Raw genomic sequence first — 25181 nt, forward strand, 5'->3', positions numbered from 1 at the left:
AGTAAATACAACTATAGTCTGAAAAAAAAGAAGAAAGTAGAACAGAAAGATCACCTCACTTAAGATTCTCTAAGGTACTAAGACTACATAGACTCCGCCTTTCCTTCTTTATGATTACTTCAAAGGCAGAAGGGAAGGGGGTACAGTGAATTTGAACAACATAGACAACTTGCAGTTCTTTTTTTTTTAAAGTTTCCATTTTTATTTGAAAACAAAATCCATTGACTTCTCATTTGTTGACGCTGACAAAGGAGCACAGACTAATATTAACCTAGAAATATCTCACACAGTATGATGCACCATGTGGATTCAGTTCTGGAAGCACTTTGATTTTTACACCTCGGAATAGAGTACCTGGCTTTTCTCCGAAAGCGGTTACAAATTCACAACTTGCGGTTCTTAAAGAACATGATTATGACTAATTTCTCCCTCCCCATGGCATAGATGGTACTTTAAGAAAGAAGACATGTAACTCTCTAAACAGCCACCTCCACCCTGATGACGCCCACATTTACATTTGCAGCACATAGGCGCCCCAACACAGATCCAAGCAGCCGGCTCACATCAGCCCCTCAGTAGTCCGATGTCCAAGAAGAAACTTATCATCTCTCTGCCCCAGGCTTCGTGGTCCCCAAGGAGTGCTTCTTTCAGGCACCACTCGGGCACACTGCAGGGCCATTTCCTTTGTTCACTGCTCTATGCCTGCACCTCACGCAAGGCCTCACATGTAACTGGCACCTAGTTTTTGTGGAATAAAAGTGCATATTTTCCACATTACGAAAATTACCATTAAACCAGACCCTCATCTTCTTGAATGAGCAATGAAATGGATTATGGCCTATCTAAAACCTGAGCAAACCTCTAATGCCTCTTAAAAAAAATAATAAAAAAAACCCCTCAGGCTCTTCCCATCATGTCAAAGCTCCCACTATTTACTCAAACAGTTGGAATGCCTTCTCAAAGTCCCATCATCACTGTGCGTCCACATGCAGGTAAATGAATGAATTGATTGTAATTTCCTCTGCTCTACCAAATCTATCCTTCTCACACTGTGTCTCACTGCTGGAAAATGAGCACTAACTGTGTACTCAGGGCATTTAGCAGCAAATTTGAGTGAAATGTTGCTATCTTGATAGGAGAGCTTTCTTTGAGCTCTACTAAGCATTTTTGAAAGCAAATTGTGTCAGCAGACTGAAATTGCATGCAAAATTTTCTAAACTGTTCCTGTGATAGGCAGCCACATGTCGCAGATGAAGCTTTCACAACGTGGGAGATGAGGCTGAAAAATGTCAACTCGGGTCTAATTACCTCCAATCCAAGTCTCCGCTCATGGATAAGTGTGTTAAAATGCAAACAATTAAAGTGAGAGACACTGCAGAGACTCAGGTAGCTATGGAGGATGCTATTACAGCTCTGACTGCACACAAGGCTGTCTTCCTATTTCGTGTGCTAGTTTTGAGATTTTACCGAGTACTCAATGTGTTAAAAGAGGATGCATTATCCTCGGGCTGGTCCATGACATTTCTTTGCATAGCACAGCAGCATGGTATGAATATGAAGGGTTAATAGCTTTCCCTGAAAACCATGGGATCTAAAGAGTTAATAACTATCCTAAGGGCAGGCCATTAAAAAACAAACAAACAAACAAAAAAAACCAGAGAAGTTCAGTCTGGGTCCCCTGATTGATGTACTCTCCTTAGACTTAGATGGCCTTGAAAGAACAAAAATCATCTGGGCATCCTCCCTTAGACAATCCTGACTGAAGAAACCTATTCTGTCTTTTTTTTTTTTTTTTTTTTTGATGTAGGGTCTCACTCTAGCCTAGGCTGACCTGGAATTCACTATGGAGTCTCAGGGTGGCCTTGAACTCAAGGCAATCCTCCTACCTCTGCCTCCCAGGTGTTAGTATTAAAGGCGTGCACCACCACACCTGGCTCTGAAGAAACCTATTCTGAACCAAGGACACAAACAGCTAGCTACAAGTTCCTTATCTACCGCACCTGGTACAGTTTGTTTTGCCCAGGATCCTCCTTACAAACTTACACCCTAGCCTGGCTCAGGGCTTCAGCCTTCATCGCGCAGGAAGAGTGCTGCCCCTTGCTGTTTCTCTCAACAAACAGTCTGTAGAGATCAAGTCCTGTGTTCTCTTTTGCTTTTCTCTTGTTCTTTCCTCACAGTATGCTGCAGGGACTGAGTAGGTTTTATTATTATTTTTTTTAAACTGAGTTTTGCACACTCTTGAAGATATTAATTACATGAATCAGCTGTTGGTTAATTTGGTCTGTTGGCAATATACCTCTAGTTGTTCAGTCATCACACCTTGAGGGCGAACAATCTGCATCCTCACTTGGCTGCTCTCTGATTGGACAGTTCTTAGCTACGCGTCTGGCCATCTCATAGATCCCGCCCTTGCCCCCTCAAAAAGTAGCGAAGTTTGCATGTGAATTAGAACCCAGTGGACATTTCACCTTTAAAAATACAAATCTAAAATACTCCAACTTGAGCAACTCCAAAACTTTTAGCATGAAAACCTTTTTCTAGACGTGATCTTCCTTTCTCATGCAAATAGTTAACACACAGAACGCACTTACTTAGATCTGGGACTCTCAACACAGTTTGGACCAGATACTTCTGTTATGGAATATGTAACTAAGTGTATTTAGCCACTTCTCTAGCCTCTTTCATTCCCACCTTCCCATTCAATAGTGACATCTAAAAGTGTTTCCAGGAATTAGTGACTATTGCCTGAAAGGCAGATTTGCTCCAACTTGAGACTTACTGCCTTAGATATATCAATTTATTTAACTTTGGAGGCAACACTGTGAAGCAAATTCTATTCTTCAGTGTACGTGTTCCTATAACCAAATCTCTGGAAATAACGAATTCAAATGAAGAAAAGTTTGTTTGAGTTCTGGCTCACAGCCCTAGTGTTTTGGCAGGGTGTGCAATAGAGGAGCAGTTAGGGCCCTACGATCACCTTCCACGATATGCTTCCTCTCCTCTTCAAGGTTCCACCACCTCTGAGTAGGATGTAGAACAAGCCTCTAAAACACCCTGGGGGACATTTATCCAAGCTATAGCAACGGGTGACCAGACAGATGGACAGAGGTAGACAATTTGGCTATCTACAAAGCCAGTAATGCTACCGCTTCAAGGTACTGTGACTTGCATCCGGGGTCTTAACTGCTGCCCTAGCGTGGAGACTTGATCCATTTGTAACTTTGAAGCTTATGACGTGTCTTGTTGGTCATTATCCCTTCCAGAGCTGCTTAAAAACAGCTGCCTTGGGGCTGGAGAGATGGCTTAGCGGTTAAGCGCTTGCCTGTGAAGCCTAAGGACCCCGGTTCGAGGCTTGGTTCCCCAGGTCCCACCTTAGCCAGATGCACAAGGGGACACTCGCGTCTGGAGTTCGTTTGCAGAGGCTGGAAGCCCTGGCGCGCCCATTCTCTCTCTCTCTCCCTCTATCTTTCTGTGTCTGTCGCTCTCAAATAAATAAATAATTGAAAAAAAATTAAAAAAAAAAAACAACAACAGCTGCCTAATCAGTAAGGTTGGTCAGGGACCGAAGAAAATGACTAAGTGAAGAGGGAGGGAGGCCTTCATCTATGAGTAGCTGGCCTTTGGTAAATTAAAGATGATGTCTAATGTAGATCATCTACATTAATCTAAAAATTTGTAGCTTAGTAACTTCCATCTTCTACCATCTAAAGCACTGGGTGTAAATGTAAGTGCCTCCTCTCTTAACAGGAATATATGGCCCACCAGTTAGCCTAATTCTCATGATTGGATTTCTTCCTGTAATTGGAGATTTGCATCTTCAAATTAGGGAATTTTATTTGCAGATGACCCCTTGTTAAAATGCTAATATGCATATTAAGCTCTGTTAGTATTCATTTAAAGAAGTTAATCCCATCACCTAGTCATTTTGCAAGCCATTAGAAAGTAAATTACAAACCAGAAAATTTCTGAAGGCTTGGGTCAGGGCAGGAAGATGCAGTTACAAGGTACTCTTAAGGGAAGTGACATCTGGGGCTAGAAAGTAAGGTGAGGCAGGCGAGGCAGCCTAGGGCAGGAAGTATACTGGGGGAGATGGGTGACTAGCAGCCACGAGCAATGAACAAGTCCTTGCAAAAAATATCTCTTTTCTGTTCTTGTTTTCTGTTTGCTAACTGCTCACCTCTCTCACATAGTTTCTCCCTCCATGACAGGCTGCCTAGCAGACAAACTCCCCTATGAGGGCTACACTCTCCCAGGTGGCACTGGTCTTCCTTAGACCCTCAACTTTTAAAAAATATTAATATTTTTATTTACTTGGGAAATAGGCGGGAGGGGGGGCGGGGGGCAGATGGGTGCACCAGGGCTTCCAGCTGCTGTAAACAAACTCCACACACGTGCATCTGGTTTATGTGGGACCTGGAACCTGGCTCCTTAAGCTTCACAGGCAAGCACCTTAAGCACTAAGCCATTTCTCCAGCCCCGGCTCCTCTACTTTTTGATGACGTATGGCGTTCCACATGCAGAAACCCAAGAGTGAACACACTAGCACATGGCTCTTCCCTGGTTCTGCCTTCTCCAAACAGCTTGCAAAGCACAAGACTTCACCTCCCGTGGCACAGGCCCAAGGCTCGGTACACGCTCTCGTTGTGGAAGCCACACTTCTGGCTGGGAAGTCTTTCTAAGTCTTCTCTTGTCTTACAAAGAAAGGCAGGAACCACTCCACTTCTTCTTTCTGTGAACTGGGTAGTCAGATAATCACTACATAAAATGTTTTGTACCTAGGAATGCCAACTGTGAATTAAGGAATAAAATGTTGCTGAAACTTAAACTAGGCTGTAATGAAACACTTTAAACCTGCTCAATTTTCATGCATTCAAATGCTAACAGAAAACTTCTGTAAAAATATAAACAGATGAAAAAGAGCCAAGGTACATGACTGGTACAAGAAGAAACATTTTTATTGTGGCACTGTCAAAGGCCGGTGATGTACATAAACACAGAGGAGGAGGAAAGGGAGTCATGTGCAGGTGAGGAGCTGGACTAGGGGCAGGGGTGTCCCTGACCAGAGCGGCAGCTCGGCCTCACGTGAACACCGCAGTGATCGAGTGGGATGGGAGGCGAACGCAGGCCATGAGAGAATATGCCACCTTGTCTTCTGAGGAATGAGGGTTAGAGATAAGCACAGACAGCCTGGATTTAAAAAGAACTTAGTTAGATATACAACTAGCTTTTAAAATGGTGGCCTTAGGAAGCTGCTTTGGCAAGCAGCGGCAGAGGCTCCCCGGGAGAGGAAGCGCAAGGACTGGCATGTACAGGGCTGCTGGCGCGGGCACAGCGCAGGGGAGAGTTCACAGAGCAAAATGCAGGCCTAAGTAAATGGTTCAGGCAATTTCAGTGTTAAGATAACATCATTAAGAGAAGAACAGATTGTGCTCAAACCCTGCTGTTTATAATTAACACATTGCTTCCAAATACTCCAGGGTCCCTGTAAATAGTCTTCTGCTCACATCCACTCAGGCCAATCAGAACATTTCCAGCAGCTTCCATGCTGGGCCGGCACCTGTTTGGACAAACCCAGTAGAGCCAGAGAACTCCTCTCCCTGGCCAGCTAAGTAGCTGGATGAGCACAGCTTGGCTCAGTCATTGTCACAGTGTCCATATGGCTCTGAAGCTTGTTTTCACAAGAAATCATACAAGTATTTTATTATGTCAAAGTTCACCGTCCTATAAACAAAAACAGACAGCACGTTAGCATCCTCACCTCTGTGGTGCTCAGCTTCAGAGAGCTCTGCAAAGCATATGCAAAAACCCTTCATAACTAATTCAAACATCCTAGTGGGTTTCCGGTGCACCACGACAGGAGCGGCCCGCATTTGTAAAATGTCACCAGGAGCATGTTTTCTTCTTTTCATGAATAAAGTTTACTTTTTTAAAGAAGTTAGAAGAAAGTTAGAGCTATTCAACATTTGGTGTTTAAATTATGCTAAAGAAAGTTTAGACATACTTGAAAGCTATTTGCTTAATAATCAGAATAAAGTAATTAGAGACACAAAAGCATTTAAATTTTTGCTTCTGAACATTGTTTCGCTTCTGAAACACCTGTTTTGTCATTACACAAACGCACAGATCATCTGTCCTCATTTGTAGCTTTCATTATTTTCCGTCTTTTACCAGCGGCTGACCTGTGTGTGTGTTGTAACTAAATCTGTATGATCCAAGAATACGATGCAACAAACAGACGACGTAGATGTATATTTTTGTACTCTGATGGCAGGCAGAATAAAATAGCAGAGAAAAAGAGACATATAATTATTTTCCGTCCTCCAACTCATTCTTCACTATAAATATTCACACTTGGAGGTTTATTATTTGAATAAATGGTCAAAATAATTAGATATAATGATCTAGCAATAAGTATAAAATTAAAGCGTTAAGTATTCAATTCTGCAAAAATAATCATCCATGTGAGAAGAGCCTTTTAAAGATTCACTAATTGCATGTCTTATTATTAAACCCTCATCAATTCATGTTTTTGTCTATCATTTTGGAATACACTTTCCAAAAAAGTTTCTATGCAAACAACTGACGTATGAAATGTTTTAAAAAAATATGGCCAGGAACTATAGATACCACTTTTGAAAACAGATTTAAAAATAGCTCAAATAATGACATTCTGTTGTATATAATATTGAACTGAAGAACATCTTCACTGTTTTATTCTAACAGTATCTCCTGGAAGAATATACCTTTCTAACCAGCAGAAAAATACTGCCCTAAACAATCCTGTTAAGACAAGCACTGACAAAACTACTGATAGAAAAAAGGGTGTGGTTATTGTCATTGTCATAATGCCACTTTATTTTTTTGTCTTTCTTTCATTCACCTTTTAAACCCTCAAATTTACTGGCAACAAGGTAACTATGAACATGACCTAAAAGTTGTGTTACTGTTCAGAAGCAGCCAAAATGAAAACAAATGTTATAATATTAGGAGAATTCTCCTTTCTTTTTTTCCGAGGTAGGGTTTCAGTCTAGTACAGGCTGACCTGGAATTCACTATGTAGTCTCAGGGTGGCCTCGAACTCATGGTGATCCTCCTACCTCTGCCTCCCGACTGTTGGGGATTAAAGGCATATGCTACCATGTCCAGTGAATATAAGGAGAATTCTTAAATTACAAGGCATTATGTTATGGAATATTACACTGTAGTAAAACATGATCAATATGAAGAAACACAATATTAAGAGTGACAAGGAGAGCTGAGAATCAGAGCTATATTTTACTTGGTTTGGAAAAATGTTTGCCAAACAGGTGAATAATAAGAGAGGGTGGAAACAATGAAAATAATCACTCATTTGTGGTAGAGCTTCATTGTGTATTTTAGAAATATTTATGTTACTATGATAGCTTATGCAATAAAAATTTGAATAGATTAAATGGACTGATGTCTTTACCCCTAAGCCACTTAAAGTATTCATTTATAAAAGATTCACTACATTCTACTTCTCTGCTTTGCAAAATTTGGTAACTTTACAAGAAAAAAAAAAAAAGACTATGGAAATAAGGAACTGAATTTACAACATAATTAAGATATACTGCCCCAAGTGTGGATAAAACCTATAAATATAACTATAACCAAAAGTGAATATAAAGAGTCAGAAGAGGAGGAGGGATGGACAATAGGATAGTTGTGACATTAAAAAGAAAAATACATGGAGGATGAGAATGAAGGAAAAGGGGTAGGATGAGGGACAGGAGTCAATAAAAACACTGAATGTGAAAATGCCATAAATAAAAATAATGCTAGAAAAAAAACCAAGAATTATCATCTAAGAAGTCCAACTATCTACCATTTTTCCAGCTCTCAATCTAAGCAGGTGATTTGCCAATTGGTCTGGACTTGCCTGGCAAATCCCCAATACTGCATGATTTCAATTATAATTCTTTGCTGCTCTAGTCTCTAGCATATGGAATGCTGCTGGAAAAGACCACATGTCTCACAGACTAATGCCACTGTAAATTCAAGGTCAAGCACTTCAAACCCTCTCAGCAAGTTTCTTTCCTTGTTAGCATTTTCTTCCAGTTCTCATGGCAATGAAGTCAAATATCCCACATGTCTCTCAAACTCCTAATACTTCTGTCTGTAGTCACAATTCTGCTTCCTCCTTCACTGAGAAAATAAAAGCCATCAGATGAGGGCACTATGGGAAGAGACACAAAGCTGTTACACAGGAGAACATTACATGTGTATAAGGCCGCTACGGCTGGTGTGGGCAGTCAGCATACGGGGAGAAGAGCAGAACACAGCAACAACACGGGTAACGGAGGGAAAGGCCTGTGTACGCAGGAGAACCTGGAAGTCATCAAGACGAGCCCCTGCATATGGGGAGGGTGTAAAAGGAAAATGAAAAGATGGCTCCCAAGTTTCAGGCCTGGGCACCATGGGAGACAGACACGCTGTTCTCTGAGACAGGAACCCTGGGAGAAAGCAGAATCTTTCCTCTTGCTGGGTGGGTCAAAGCAGAAGTTAGAATTTCTGAGTTCAGTTAACTAGGAACTGTCAAGAAAGCTCAAAAATATTAAAAATAAAGGTCTGGCCTTTAACAGTAGGGGAGTGATTAATGTATGCACAGCTGTCTGATGAAGCAGTGGGTGTCGCCAAGATGGCTTAGGAAAATGTACTATAAGGAAAGAGGCCGGGAACAAGCCCCAGGAACACCTCTGTTAAAGGTCAGGTGGAGAGGACAAGCTGGTAAACAAAACATAGCAAAAACAGCCAAAGATTAAGGAAAGGGCTGGACAAATAACTTAGCAGTTAAAGCGCCTGCCTGCAAAGCCTAAGGACCCCAGTCCAAGGCTCAGTTCCCTAGGGCCCACATCAGCCAGATGCACAGGGGGCACACACGTCTGGAGTTCGTTTGCAGTGGCTGGAGGCCCTGGCGCACCATATTTTCTTTCTCTCTGCCTCTTTCTCTGTCACTCTCAAATAAATGAATAAAAAAAATTAAAAACAAAAAGCACCTAGTCTGTTGGGTTTGCCTCAAAAAAATAATGAGAAAAACCTACCTCATGGAATCACAGCTCCAAGGGACAAGTTTTATTTATTTATTTAATATTATTATTATTATTATTTGGTTTTTCAAGGTAAGGTCTCACTCTAGCTCTGGCTGACCTGGAATTAACTCTGTATTCTCAGGGTGGCCTCGAACTCACGGCAATCCTACCTCTGCCTACTGAGAGCTGGGATTAAAGACGTGCAACACCATGCCTGGCTGAGTTTTATTTATTTATAATTAATAATTGATTAAATTGCTGTGCTGGGTGTAGAACCTATGGCTTCATATATGCTAGGCAGGTGCTCTACCCTTGAGTTATGTTCCCAGACCTCAAAGACAAGTTTTAAAACTAAGTGAGCACTGAGAAGAAAAATAGCTTAGATGACAGGAGATTCTGAGGAAATGGAAGAGATGGAATTCTGAGTACCAGTGAAAGACTCTATCCTAGGGAGGAGTAGGGGGAAGGACCCGTACTGAGAGCAGAGAGAGGAGAGAAGCGAGAGGAGAGAGAGAAGAGAAAAGCAGAAGATGGGGGTAGTTGAAGGAATTCTCAACCGACGGCTCATTGTTCCCCTGTGAAAGAGCAAAGCACTGGCCTGCGCGAAGGTCAGGGTCAGGGCTGTGCTCTAAATGTCAAGGACATGCAAGGGCAGTCTGGCAACTGCGGCTCTGTTCTTCACTGCACAAACTGAAATGGCCGAGGACTGACAGGGAGTGAGAAGGAGAATAAGGAATCAGACTGTCTGTCAAAGTCTCTGGTAATGCAGAGACAGTGATGTTCTGGAAGTAGTAACAAGAAAGGCATTGCTGAGGTGATCTACATGAGGGACTGGGCTTGAAGCAAAGCAAGAGCTGTCACCAGAAGTAACTGTAGGGGGCATCAGGCTGTACTTAAGGGGGCCAGGAGAAAATGAGGGGAGGCTGGTAGGACCTAGGTTGGAGGGAACAATAGGAGGTTAAGTCAGTGGAAAAGAAGAATAAAATGATACTAAGAATGGAGCAGGCAGATGGAAGAGGGTGCTTAGTGTTTGAACAGGGCTCCTAGGAAGTACAGAAGACTACAGGAAACCAAAAGGAAGAAGTTGGAGTGCTTAGGCCAAGCTGCAGCTCGGTGCTTCTGCTCCTTGCTGAGGCAGTCCACACAAGTGTCTCTGGGTGTGGCTTACTCTCTCTCTCTGGTGCTATGGAATACAAACTCCAATTCGCTTTGGTTTGGTTCCCACAAATCTGTCATGTACATTGTTATATTGGGGCACAAACCAACATTCAGATGAAAACTAAGCTCCTGAAATAAACTGACTTTATTCCAAAGTTGTGTCTTCAGAAGTTCTTAAACAAAAATATCCCAGTATCATTGTTTTAAACACCGTCTTCCAACCTACTCCAAACTTATTTTTCTTATTTTATGAACATAATGAATACACCCAAGAAATGTTTCCTATCAATTTCGTGTGTGTAAATGTTTGCTAAGTAGGGGTCAATATACCATCAAAATGTGCCAACTGTCCGCATTATGTGTCACAGAGCTTTCACTCCAGAACTATGCTAGGCCCAGGCTGCCTGCATTATCCCAGCTCAGAGCTTTTGCTCTGGAACAAACACCAGGCAGAATCTGCCAGCCTGTGACTTCAGAACCTCAAGACGCTGCACATCCATAACCACGAAAGCACTGCTTTCATGATGAATAAACACAACCAAGTATTTGTTTTGAAATATTTACAAATCCTCCATGACTTATTTTAAAATGATTAAATACAATCTACCCAAAAAGACTGGAACACTCTTATGACTGCCTCTTATACTCTTATACTGCCTCTTCTACTACGGTCCTTGAAAACTTTCCATACAGAAAGCCCTTCTCTTTCTGAGGCAACTTTTTACATTTTTAGACAGCTCTCATTTTGACATTTCCTCCCTGAACTTGCAATGCTCAGGACACTGGATTTGTGCATGGTAGCCTTGGAAATACTTCAGATGTGTTACTGTGTCCTTCTCAAGGCATTTTACTTCATTTTTGGCTTTAGCCAGTGGGGGTGACATGGTTTTCACTGGACCACCCACCTTCCTGTCTCTTCAGCAGGTTCACAGCTGCCAGGTCTCCGGGGAGACTCAGAAAAGAGCTTCAGGTCTGATGGGCTCCAGCAGTAAGTACTGCTGCCTCCCTAAAGCCTCTCTAGCTCTGTGCGTTACCTAAGTTTGGAGTTTTAAAGCCGTGTAGTCAGCTTAAAAACACAGGGGTGGGGGAACCTTAAGCCAGGTGTCTCATTTTAGTACAAACAAGTTCTTAGTAGCCACAACTCCACCCCACCTTGCTACCGTGGAACTAGTTACAGTGTTTCCAAATCCTGACTTCTGTCACCTAACATATTAGTTACTATTTCTTTTTTTTTTTTTGTTTTCTCGAGGTAGGGTCTCTCTCTAGCCCAGGCTGACCTGGAATTCACTATGGAGTCTCAGGGTGGCCTCGAACTCACGGTGATCCTCCTACCTCTGCCTCCCGAGTGCTGGGATTAAAGGTGTGTGCCACCATGCCTGGCTTGTTTACTATTCTTCATTGTGTATCACTGGTAAAACTGACGAGAGGGTGCATTCTCCAATGCTGCGGACTCATTCATGACGTCGTTTTGGAAAGGACACTGGTATTTAAGTTTGGAGTAGCATTTGCATGATTCCTGCTGCTTCACATTGCTGCTTATTCTACACTTACCGTGCAATAGCTCGGATGAAATCAAGAGAAACTGTGCACTTGTATTTCGGTGCATCGAGCTGATCGTCATGGCCAACCAGGGTTAACAGCTGTAGGGTCACTAGGGAGGCAATCTAACAATGAAAGGGAATTTATGAGAAGTCAATTAATGAGATCACACAATCCCCTTATCTGAAATATTTTATAGGACCTTTGATAAAGACATATAAATAAATTGGCCAAGAATAGGACTAACTTAAAATTTGTACACCCAAATTTGTACATATGTTTCAATAGGTAGTTTAACAAGTAGGGATAGCTGCTAACGAGTCATAGCCTTAACAGATGACTCGGGCATTTGATAGCATTTTCTCTCAACTGTAAGTAGCATTATTAAAGACTGAGAAGACAAACAGAAGAGTCTCCTATGGCAACATTAACTGCAGCTCTTCATTTGCTAAAATAGCTAATAGTTACCTCAAAATCACACATCAAACTCTCTATGTTATTAAAGACAAAATTCCTTTGTACTTTTTCCTTTAATACAGAAGAAAACATTAAGGACTTTTTACTTTGCAACTGGCACTGCCTTGTATTTCTTATAACTTTGCTGTGATTTAATACTCGCCCACATTTAATTGGATACTTTATATTGCATATTACTTTTCTTCCACAATGTTCACAGTAAAACACAAAATCTGTCTGTATTTAAGTTAGAATTTATTGCTTTGATGACAGTCACAACAAATGTCCAAATGCAAATGCTGGAACAAACAATCCTCCCTTGAAGTCACTTTCAGTTCTACCAGGATGTCATGGTAAATAATTTAATCATGTAAATTATGCAAAGGCACAGGATCACTTCAAGATGTAGCAACCAAAAGGCACTTCCAAAATATAAATTAAGACGACCACTCAACTTTCAGGGCAGAAGAAGGGCTGATTTAAGAAAGCTAATACTCAAAAAAGCCAAATCCAAATAAAATTCTTTTTCACATTAAAGAGAATCATTCCATGGACTTGTCACATAAGAATTATTCAGAAACTCAACATACATACACATAGTTTAGAGAAGCATCTATCACATATAGTAGTGTGCAAATGTACTCACACTAAGAGTACCTTCCGGGCTGGAGAGATGGCTTAGCGGTTAAGCGCTTGCCTGTGAAGCCTAAGGACCCCGGTTCGAGGCTCAATTTCCCAGGACTCACATTAGCCAGATGCACAAGGGGGTGCACGCATCTGGAGTTCGTTTGCAGTGGCTGGAAGCCCTGGCGCGCTCATTCTCTATCTGTGTCTCTCTCTCCCTCTCTCTCTCTGTCACTCTCAAATAAATAAATAAAAATGAAAAAAAAAAGAGTACATTCCCAGTTTATTATCTTAAAATCAAATAGATATATTTGACTTTTTTTTGAGTCAAACACACTGATTAAAAATTATAAAATCTGGGCTGGAGAGATGGCTTAGCGGTTAAGCGCTTGCCTGTGAAGCCTAAGGACCCCGGTTCGAGGCTCGGTTCCCCAGGTCCCACGTTAGCCAGATGCACAAGGGGGCGCACGCGTCTGGAGTTCGTTTGCAGTGGCTGGAAGCCCTGGTGCGCCCATTCTCTCTCTCTCCCTCTATCTGTCTTTCTCTCTGTGTCTGTCGCTCTCAAATAAATAAATAAATAAAATTTAAAAAAATTATAAAATCTTTCAGAAAAAAATGAAGCCTTTAGAAAAATGTTTCTATACATGCATAAATATATGTCTCATTACCACACCCTTAGTTTGCCAAATTTTTATTTCTAATTGCTTATCAACAAAACTTTATAGTAAGAGGACTTACTCTAATAGGTGTGCATTCAAAGATGAACAGGATCACAGAAAATGCTTATTACTTCCATATTTAACTTTATTCATGATAACCCAATGTATCCAGATCTCTGGGCTAACAGTAATAGCTAAGTAGTCTGATCTGGTCAATGAGGATATGATGGAATTTTCTAAACAGTGCAGGCCCCTGTGGCTCCATCTCAGTGCACACTTTTTGGCATGCATAAGATAGAGGTGAGACTAGAGTTCCCAACCAGCTACTTAGGACTTAGTGACAAATCTGTCACAAAGAAAAGAGATACACAGAGTTGTTCTTGTTGTTAGGTTCCTAAATACAGAATGTGATTTATATATACTTTGGTTCCAGTAGAGAATAAATTAGAATATTTTACAGCTAATAAATTAACATCTTAGAAGGATTTAATCTTTGTTGGAGAAAAGCACTCTAAATAATAATAGCAAAATATACTATACTTGAATGTTATACTATTTTTTTTTAGCTCTGTGTAATTTACAGAAGGCCTACCATTCAATTGAGCATTGAATTATCCTAGAACATATATCATCATCAAATACTAACAACAACCTAGGTAGAAGGTTAGGAAAATTGTAACTCAGAGGGATGCTGTTCCCTGCTAAGTACAACTATAAAAGCTGAAAATAACCTACAAGTCAGCCAAAAGAGAAGTGGGAAAGGTGGAGAGAGGACAGGGGCCATGGAGGGACTCCAGGCCTGCAGGAACAACCCAAGGCACAGAGTCCGAGGTCACCCACCTGGCAGCTCATTGTCACTGTCACCTGACAGGATCTGGAATCACACAGGAGACAATCCTCCAGGCATGTCTGTCAGGGAGTTTCCAGACTGTCTTAATTAGCTGGGAAAACCCATCCTAAAGACCCCATCCATGGGCTGGGGTCCCATATGAAGTCAAAGGGAGAAAGCAAGCTGAGCCTCCTTACCAAGACAGACTGCATCCCCTCAAAATGTCATTCAGAAATGAGGTGCAGAGCCAGGCGTGGTGGCGCACACCTTTAATCCCAGCACTCAGGAGGCAGAGGTAGGACAATCTCTATTTGAGTTCGAGGCCACCCTGAGACTCCATAGTGAATTTCAGGTCAGCCTGGGCTAGAGTGAGACCCTACCTCAAGAAAGAACAAAAACAACAAAAAAGAAATGAGGTGCAATAGATACTTTTAAACAATAGAAAAATCAGAGAATTTGCTACTTCTACCTTTGAAGAAGAGCTGAGGGAGATACTTCAACCAAAGTTATAAAAAGAATCTTGAGGGCTGGAGAGATGGTTTAGCAGTTAAGGAACATGCCTGTGACGCTTAAGGACCCAGGCTTGATTCTCCAGGTCCCATGTAAACCAGATGTATAAGGTGGCGTATGCGTCTGGAGTTTGTTTGCAGTAGCTAGAGGCCCTGGCACACCCATTCTCTCTCTGTCTCTCTCTTTCTGCCTCTAATAAATAACTAAATAAAAATAGATCCTTTAAAATATATTATCTTCTCATGCATTTTCTAATCACATTTGATTAAAAAATGTAACACCAAAGCCGGGCATGGTGGCGCACGCCTTTAATCCCAGCACTCAGGAGGCAGAGGCAGGAGGATCGCCATGAATTCAAAGCTACCCTGAGACTACATAGTAAATTCCAGGTCAGCCTCGGCTAGAGTGAACCCTACCTCAAAATAAATAAGTAAGTAAGTAAGTAAATAAATAAATAAACAGCAGCAGTGGGTACTCAAGGTACTGTCATGCTCAAAGTATAAGGAACTAAATGGAAGAACAGAAAGATCCATATGCCTACAAAACCCTGTACACTGATTTCCACAGTGGCTCTCTTTATAATAGCAAAAAGCAAACCAACAACAAAAACAACAAAAAACCCAATCAACAAATCAAACAAACAAAACTGGAAAGAACTCTGATGTCCTTCAATGGGCTGTCAAACAAGCCTTGCTCCACCCACACGTGGAGTATTTATTAAAGCAGGAATGCACACAACTATTTCATGCAAATATCTGGGTGACTCTCAGAGGAAATAAATTTCCATATATTATATGATTGAAATTCTTAGAATGATAAAATTATAGCAGTGGAGACTGGCATTTGTCAGTGCCAGAGATTAGAAAGGGGAAGGCAAGAAGGGGTTATGGTTTTCAATGGGAGACAGAATGGTCCTTGTACTGATGAAACTGGTTTGTATCTTGATTGTGGTGGGAGATATGCAAACTTATATGTGGGATAAAATTCCACATAACCAAAGACATGGGGACATACACAAAAATCAATGGATGCAGGGATAGTAGGTATGGCTTAGCAGTAAAACAACCTGGGTTCTACCCCCAACACAAAAAGCAGAAAAGGCAAAAGAGAAAACACATAAAAAAGAAATTAACCCTTTCCCCCTGCAAAAAACAAAACAAAACATAAATTACATTTAGAAGTACAGAAATTTGAGTAAGATCAGTAGATGGCATCAGTGTTGATTTCCCAACTATGATACTTGCAGCATAGTTTTGAAAAATGTTCACTGGGTGAAATTAATAAAGAAAGGCATACAGGAAGACAGAGCCTGAGTCACTCTTTGCAACTGGCGATAAATGTGTAATTATCTCATAAAGCATTGAATTAAACACACACACATCTTGATACAGTGATCAAAAGGAACCTTACAGGAAACCTTCACCTTTATTTCAAAATGTTTATATATCCATGAAGCCACAAAAACCCTAAAAAACATTATGAACTAAAGCTCCATGATACAATATAGCATTAGGTGGGAAACTCAAAGAATGATAATTATGTCAATATTGACATATCACTGAAGTAGGTTTTTCAATGTTTATAGATTTTGGATTTTTCTACTTAAAGGCACATGGCTCATTATGCCTTAAGAAGGGCTTGCAGCCACTGGTTTCGTTCTGTGAACCCAAAGAGGTTCTCACTCTCACACTTCGCCACAAGCCTGGGGCTAGTACACCACATTACCTCTCTGATCGTACAGATGACTATGGCAAGAGTGTTAGGATGCTAAATTCCAATGTGTTTTATTTTCCCAAATTCTCACTTTTAAAGTTATTTCTATTCCTTAAAATGATTAAAGTGCTATTTTTGTTTGGGAGCTTTAAGAATCAATTATACTTTAGGTTCAATAACAGACTATAATCTTCTAACTTAAAAATGATTGAAAAATAAAATTCTGAGCTAGCCCACTGGGCCTGAGACACCTTAGAGATGAATGTCTATCCCATTTAATGGATGAGAACACAGACATCATAAAGGATGACTGGCAGTTCCTAGTCAGTCAGCAAGCCAAATAATACGTTTCCCAATTATTTAATGTGAAAGTCCCAATGAAAAAGAATGGAACACATATGCCATGCTAGAGGTTTACTAGAAAATACTTCAGGGTTGTTACAACAATTTTAAGTTAAGCAGTTAATGTTAAGACTACTCAGCATACTAAATATGTTTAGCCAAAACAATGCCTCACTTTAGGTGTTGATGAATTCTAGAAAGTGGTTGAAGATTACTGCTGCAGTGAGGAAAAACCTCAGCAGCAGTGTGTGGGCTTCCACCTTTTCTTCTTTCAACAGTCCCAGAATAAACATACGTGTACACAGACATTCACACCTTACCTGAGGAAAAGCCTAGAGATGAAAAGAAATGGAAAGAAAGGAGCCACTGAACAACTTAATATTAGTGATCATGGGAAACTAGTGGTGTCTGGGCTTTATGGCAGACACTGTACCAAGGCATTTTCATTACTCTAATCTTCATAATTCCCCTATAATTAGTTACTATAAATAAATTACCTTTTTCCAGTTCAGATAACTTCTAGAGGTTAGTAAAGGGCTCCAGGTCATTGAGCTAACAGTGGCAAGAACACTACTGGATTTGAATACTTCCTGGATCCAAAGTCAGTGCTCTTTAAATTACTCCAAACTAGAAGCTGCAGGAGACCGGAAAGGGTAATGACTTGTTAGGAGAGATGCAGGACAGCTTTGGGGGGAGGGAAGTGAGTAGGATGAGATTCCACACTGGGAGAACACTCAGGCAGGGTGAAGGCAGAAAGTGGGGACAGCAAGCACTGTGGAAAGGCCTTAAAGACAAATTTGAGGACAGTACAGGGAAACACCTCACCCTAGGGAAACAGAATATTCTGGAAAAGTAACCATCAGCAGCCTGTGGGCAAAGTTACTAGATACAAGGGCTGAAAACTATTAACATCGAATGAATTTACCCTAATGACCCATAAACTCAAGTCACGATGTTGAAAATAAAGTTACTGTTTTCAAGAGAGAATTAAATATCATTTACAAAAGATTCATGGGGTTGGAGATGGCTGAGTGGTGAAGGTGCTTGCCTGGGAAGCCTAAGGACCCAGTTCAATTCCCCAGTACCCACATAAACCAGATGCAAAAGGTAGCGCATGTTTGTTTGCAATGGCTGGCGGCCCCAGCATGCCCATATTCTCTCTCTCTTGAATAAATAAATAAATAAATAAGTCATAATTGCCATAGCAATCAAACAAAATATGTAACTACTGAGGACCTGGAGATAGAGCTTGATTGGCAAAATGCTTGGCTACCATGCACAAGGCCTGAAACTTAATCACCAGCTGTGTGTGTGTGTGTGTGTGTGTGTGTGTGTGTGTGTGAATGTACTAAGAGATAAGCATTAACATTTTGTGTGTATGTATATAAACAGGAGACATGAGAGTTACCATAGGCAACAGGACAGTATATAACACAAGGGGAGAAAAGGAGGTGATAGGGGGCAAATGGGAGACAAAAGGCAATATGTAACCTAAAAGCTGAAAGGTGGCTGTGGTTGAGAGAGGGCATGAGAGGGGAGATGAGGGAAAGGAACAAAAAACAAAATTTGTTTGAGAAATAACATAAGAAAACTTAATTCATTATATGCTAATAAAAAGTTAAAAACAAAGAGAATGTAAAAGTATAAAAGCTAACAATTGTGGGGAAGGTACAGTTCCCCTTCTGGGTCTCTACAACCTATGAAGTCAGATTCTTTTGCAAGTCATGTCTGGGTTTTAAGGGAGCACATACTGTTCCACACTTCTTTTTAAGGCTCAAAGTCAAAGGAATGAAATTCAAATGAATTGACAAGTAGCCTAGGGACTGGACTTTCTTTTTTCAAAGTCAAGATTTACATCTCATGCTAGAATAGAGAACAAAGTTTTCTTTTTTTAGACTATACTAAATGCCAGTTATTTATGTCCTAAGTTTTTAGTCATGTTTCCTCTACTGACAGTTCCCCCTCAAAATAAAGTTTGTCTTCAGTTTAAGGATAAACCAAAATCCCTAAAACTTGGAAGACTCTCGCTATAAAAGAATAGAACTTACCTAGTTTTGCATATAGTAGAAATTTTTTTTCTCGTTTCTTTGAGGTAGGATCTCACTCTAGCCCAGGGTGACCTGAACTCAGTCTGCAGTTCCTGGCTGGCCTCGAAGTCACAGTGATCCTCCTACCTCTGCCTCCCTAGTGCTAGGATTAAATGCGTGTCACCACACCCAACTATACACTGGAATTTTGACAGTATATTTTATTTACCTTAGTTTAAAATAATCTGACTCAAAAACTGAAATATATGTGCTTTTCCTTTAAATAGCTCCTATGACAAGTGAGGTATTCACAAAGAAAATGAAACAAGAAAATCTCCTTATATACACATTTTTGGACTCATATCATAATGAGGTCATGCAGTATTTGCTTAGTTAATCTTTACTGTGTATTACTGTGGTCTCTGTCCTCCTCCATGTGGGGGTGAGCTGACTATTTATGTCTTACCAATAGGAGTTCGTGTACCACAGAGAGGACTTTTATTCTTAATCTGAGAGGCAGTCACTAACAAGCTTCAGCTGGAAATGCTTAATGTAAACAGTGTGAGCCTGTTCCTGGACTAATGAACAGTTCTTTCTGCCACAGAAGGAAGTCAATTTGCAACTGTAATTAATTTTAACCGTCTCATTATTTTTACAGGTCAATTAATTTATGAAATATCCTATCCTGATTGTCCTGGAGAAGGTTTATGATTCCAAACATATTAAATTATTTAAATAAACAAACTTAATAGACAAAGTGTCACCATATGGGTTTTACACAACGCAGCAAGCACTACATTTGGCTCATGGCACAAATTAACTGTTCAACTAACATTTTTATACACAAAAAGCGGAAGAGTTCGTAAGAAGCACAAGGAAGAGACAGGAAAAATACTGTGAAACCAGGTAAAATTAAAATCCTCACTGGGATATTTTGCCTCCATAGGGAGGGGGAAATTATTAGTTTTTATACATCCCCAGACAAGACAAAAAGAAATCATACATTTTTTGTACAAAGAGGGACTACAAGATAACACCTCTAATCTTTGGAAATAATGGCAGCAAACCTTAGTAGCCAGGAAGATCCTAAGTGTGCATCACTCCTAGCAGAATTCAGGCGAGCGGAGAGTGCACAGTAACAGGGAACAACAGTGTGAGCGCTATGCCCACGAGATGAGTAAACAGCATCACCTGGTTACAGAGAAGCGAAGGAACTTCAAACAAGGGAGAGTGTGGACTGATAGAGGACTGGCTTTGCAGGGTGTCCCACGAGCATAAGAGAGCAGTGGGAGGACAGTACACACAACACAGGGACAAGAAGCACTAGCGCCTCCAGAGAAGAAACAGCTTCCTGAGCTCAACCACGGCAGGGGACGACTGACGTCACGGGGTCAAACTGAGCAGGGCTGACAGGAAGGCAATGGAACGCAGACTTAGTTCTTTGGGCAATGCGGCTCAACTTAAAAGTAAAGGCAGGACTATAAAACCAAAATCATTTCTTAAGGTTTATGCTGAGGTCTGTATAGAAAATTCCTGGTGAGAAGGAAGGCAAATAGGAAGCAGGTCTAGTTAGTACTTGAACATGTTCACCTACCATTTCAGGAAGTCGACTAACATTCCAAGTGTGTGATGATGACGCAGCAAAAATGCATGAGTACATCTGTAGGTGGGGCAGTGTGTCCGCAGGTGTGAGCAGATGTGACTCATCACGTGTGTGTGGGTGAGGCGGGGCAGTGTGTCCGCAGGTGTGAGCAGATGTCATTCATCACGTGTGTGTGGGTGAGGCGGGGCAGTGTGTCCGCAGGTGTGAGCAGATGTGATTCATCATGTATGTGGGTGAGGCGGGGCAGTGTGTCTGCAGGTGTGAGCAGATGTGATTCATCATGTGTGTGGGGGTGAGGCGGGGCAGTGTGTCCACAGGTGTGAGCAGATGTGATTCATCATGTATGTGGGTGAGGTGGGGCAGTGTGTCTGCAGGTGTGAGCAGATGTGATTCATCATGTATGTGGGTGAGGCGGGGCAGTGTGTCCGCAGGTGTGCGCAGATGTGATTCATGTGTTTGGGTGAGGCGGGGCAGTGTGTCTGCAGGTGTGCGCAGATGTAATTCATCATGTGTGTGTGGGTGAGGCGGGGCAGTGTGTCCGCAGGTGTGCGCAGATGTGATTCATCACGTGTGTGGTTGGGTGAGGCAGGGCAGTGTGTCCGCAGGTGTGCGCAGATGTGATTCATCATGTGTGTGTGGGTGAGGCAGGGCAGTGTGTCCGCAGGTGTGTGCAGATGTGATTCATGTGTGTGGGTGAGGGTGGAGGCAGTGGTCCAACGGTTATGGGTCAGCATAGTACACCCATGGTCATGTGACAAGGCTGGTCTCTTCCACAGAAGTTCCCCTAGGTGTGTGCTGGCAAGCTGTCATGGGAAACTCTTAGTCTTTGCAATTTCTTTTTCGGACTATTTAAAGTAGTCTTTTAATCTCCCTGTAACAGAGATTATTCCAAATATTTACTTCTTGTTCATATTTATACCTCTTATTAAAGCAATCTAGTCACAGAGCTTTAATATATTCATTTGTCTATGTAAGTCACTACAGTAATAGTGTGGAGTCTCTTTAAAATACATCTGAAAGCATATATTCATACAAGCTTCCTGTTTTTAGTCAAAAATGTGCTAAGTGAAATAAAATTTACTGGGTGTCAAATACATTTTCCTCAAAAACGTGAATAGTGGATATATATTTGGCATATTTATTGTAAGTAATCTAGGCTTTGAGAAAGATGGTTAGAAAATATTGTCTACAAAACTACAGTACCAATGTATTATTTTATATAAAAGTAGCGAACATAACTTATGCAGTCTTTTGAGTCCCTGAGGCAGTATTTCACAGGTCACCCTTAAGCAGAATTTCTATTTTCCTATGCTTCAGTAAAAAGGCCCCTTGTTGGACTGATATGCTCACAAAAGTGCACTGGCTGCACTGAAGAAAGTTACCACCAGACTCAGGGAGGACAAGGAAAGAAGAAAACACTGTTTGATTACAAATGAAAGCACAGTCAGCTACTTCTCACTCTGGGCAGTATGATAAAATCTACTGTGCTTTTTGTTGTCCTTGGTAATGAAAAATGCTAGGACTCCTTGCAACAGTACAGCTAGGGAACTCACACATCAACTGTACTCTTCACTCATGAACAACCTCAAACAGTCTCCAGAAAGCTCCTGAGACAGGCACCTACTACAGAGTGGCACAGGAGTGCAGGCGCACCAGGGGCAGTTGGGGATTCGAGATTCTCCTTTGCGGCCTGTGGAGGCTGGGCATCATGGCGGCGATGCGCTCAGCTGCCAGAGAAGAGCCAGACTCTCAAAGAGCAACCCTGTTGACCTACTCAGCACCTGGTAGGCATGAAGACAGGCTCCTTTACCTTGCAGGGAATGGAATACCTCACTATCTCAGTGGTGGCTAATAAAATAAAATGAAAAAGCAGCACAGTAAAGATTAGAAAATGTTGGCCTTTAGGTATTTTCTGTGATATGCATAATTTCCCTTAATGGCATCAGATATTTCTGTTAGGTGTCACTGAGACAATGGAATGCTGGTACCAGGCAAAACGAGCATTGAGAAATTACCAAAAACAACAACAAAACAACAACAAAAAAACCACAAAAGGCTTTTCACATTTCTAATATTCTAGCATCCACAGAACTTTTTTGTATTAAATTTCTAAGGAGAGACAGAGAGAGGCAAAGACAGAGTACGGGTACACCAGGGCCTCCCAACACTGCAAACAAACCCCAGACACATGTGCCACTCTGTGAATCTGGCTTTATGTGGGTACTGAGCAACTGAACTCATTAAGTTTCAGGTCTATGAAGACAATGCTTTGACTCAAATTACTTTATATGAATATCTTATAGCTAGATTTTAGGATATTATATTTTATGTGTACAAGGTTCAAATTTTCATTTCATCAATTTATGCAATGAATAGTTTTGGTGGTGTTGTTTTGATGTAGGGTCTCTCTCTAGCCCAGGCTGATCTGGAATTCACTATGGTGTTTCAGGGTGGCCTTGGACTCACAGCGATCCTCCTACCTCTGCCTCCTGAGGGCTAGGATTAAAGGCATGGAGTACCACCACGCCCAGCTGAATAGCAATTTTATCAACAATTTCTAATGTTATATGAGTAGCATTTGTAATTAATTACCTTCCATAGAAATACTCATAGAACCATAATATGATATAACATGTAAGTTAATTTTTCAGGGAACAAGGTTTCATAAATCAAGTATTTGGTTAAAGAGCTTTTGATTAAAAATCTATAAAAGCAGTTTGAAATATTATATATGCCTTATTTTCACAATGGGTATAATTTTTCATTCCAAAGTATTTAAAATATAGCAATATACCTTTTTAAGGAAAGCCACTTAAACAGCTTATATTCAGCCACATAAGATCCACTGCTTCTTTGTCCCTACTTTGATAAGCTCCAAGTATCAACTGAGATTGTGTGATGACATCATAGCACAATTTAGTTATATAAACACAGGTATCAAGCATTCATTGCTCCAAACACTAAGTTCAAGGCATTCCCAAGGGAAACGTGGAACAAACAGGTTTATTATTTCATAGAAGACACATATATATCTAAGTTGTCAAATATCGGGAAATTACTGAAGTAGAAGAATATCATTTGTTAATCCACTCGAAGTACTTAAGCATTAGCATTCCCACTACGTATCTCAGTATTAGTTCCTTTACCCATCTGGGGTAAAAATGCTATCTCCCCTGAACCCCAGCTGAAATCTTAACTCTACGAGTGCATATGAAAGCCACAGATACATTTTCTTTCTCCAACACAGACCCTGAAATGTAGTAGACACTTAAGTATCTGTTCAATGAAATTTTATACAAAGAAAAATTCAATTCTAACTAAGGAAAAAAGATAGTGACTTTGAAGCCTAATTCAGCTAAAACTTGTTTTATTTTTGTATGCTTTAGAATTGAAAAAATACTAACAAACTCTTTTCTTTAAAAAACTGAAAATACAGGCCGGAGAGATGGCTTAGAGGTTAAGGCGCTTTGCCTGTGAAGGATAAGGACCCATGTTTGACTCTCCAGGTCCCACATAAGCCAGGCACATAAGAAGATGCTAGCATGCAAGATCACACAAGGGGGCACACGCATCTAGAGTTTGACTGCGGTAATGCACATCTACATATCTGAGGGAAAATGTTAAAAACTCTGGTTTTGGTGAAGTAACATCTTAGGTACACTCGCTACACTAGGAAGTACAGCAAAACATCTTTACAATGTGCTACAAAAATCTCTATAGATAAAAAAAATCTAAACTACTATTCTTTTGATGATAAATTTACTGCAGAGAAATAAAATAATTTAAATATGTACTACTTAGCTAATTGGAGCAACACTTAAATGAGTTAAAAACTTAATATTATCTAAACACTACAATTAATCCTATCTCAGTGAGAAAAAAGTTGATTTATGACAAGAAACTAAACTAATGCAACAAATAAATGTAAACATATCTTAGCATATAGAATACTATGAATTTAAAAGCAGAAAAACTAAAAATATAAATGTGTATTTTAAAAAATAACATCTGCATATTAAACCATGCTTTAAAATGCTTTTTCTTAATGCTCAAATAAGTGGAAAAAATGCATAAGAAAATTTTAATTTTACTTTTTATTAAATTCTGTATAATTAAATGTGAAATTACATATTATTGAAAAATTAAACTGCCAACATGGTACATAAACTCCTTTAAAAAATTATGCTCCAGGGCTGGAGAGATGGCATAGTGGTTAAGCGCTTGGCTGTGAAGCCTAAGGACCCCGGTTCGAGGCTCGGTTCCCCAGGTCCCACGTTAGCCAGATGCACAAGGGGGCGCATGCGTCTGGAGTTCGTTTGCAGAGGCTGGAAGCCCTGGCGCGCCCATTCTCTCTCTCTCCCTCTATCTGTCTTTCTCTCTGTGTCTGTCGCTCTCAAATAAATAAATAAAAATTTAAAAAAAATTATGCTCCATTCCTTATCTTTTGACTGTTGCTTGGTATTACTTTATAACACAGTTTACAAAATACAGTCTATAATTATTAGTTTAAATGAAAAAAATTTAATTATCTTAAAATTATTTTATCAATTAATCAAATAAGATCAATAATAATATGTGATGAGCATGTGTGAAATTAAATATCCAAATTTCAGCTACTTTATCATCTGGGAAAAATTAAGCAGTATGGCTTAATATTTTAAATTAAGACAT

The 25181-nt window shown here is 40.5% G+C and overlaps 1 protein-coding gene across 2 annotated transcripts in view; it reads right to left on the reverse strand.

The window, feature by feature from the left end:
* Window positions 1-4937: 4937 nt before the first annotated feature.
* Window positions 4938-25181, reverse strand: part of Orc5 (origin recognition complex subunit 5) — a 57148-nt gene continuing 36904 nt past the window's right edge. For both annotated transcript variants that reach the window (XM_045135804.1, XM_004652887.2), the window contains 2 exons: window positions 11760-11872; window positions 4938-5721 (listed from right to left, as the gene is read on the reverse strand). In XM_045135804.1, coding sequence (XP_044991739.1) covers window positions 5676-5721; window positions 11760-11872 — 159 coding nt within the window. In that variant the 3' untranslated portion in view covers window positions 4938-5675. The remainder of the gene's footprint in view (window positions 5722-11759; window positions 11873-25181) is intronic.

Source organism: Jaculus jaculus, chromosome 16 (assembly GCF_020740685.1).
Source record: "Jaculus jaculus isolate mJacJac1 chromosome 16, mJacJac1.mat.Y.cur, whole genome shotgun sequence".
Taxonomy (NCBI): domain Eukaryota; kingdom Metazoa; phylum Chordata; class Mammalia; order Rodentia; family Dipodidae; genus Jaculus; species Jaculus jaculus.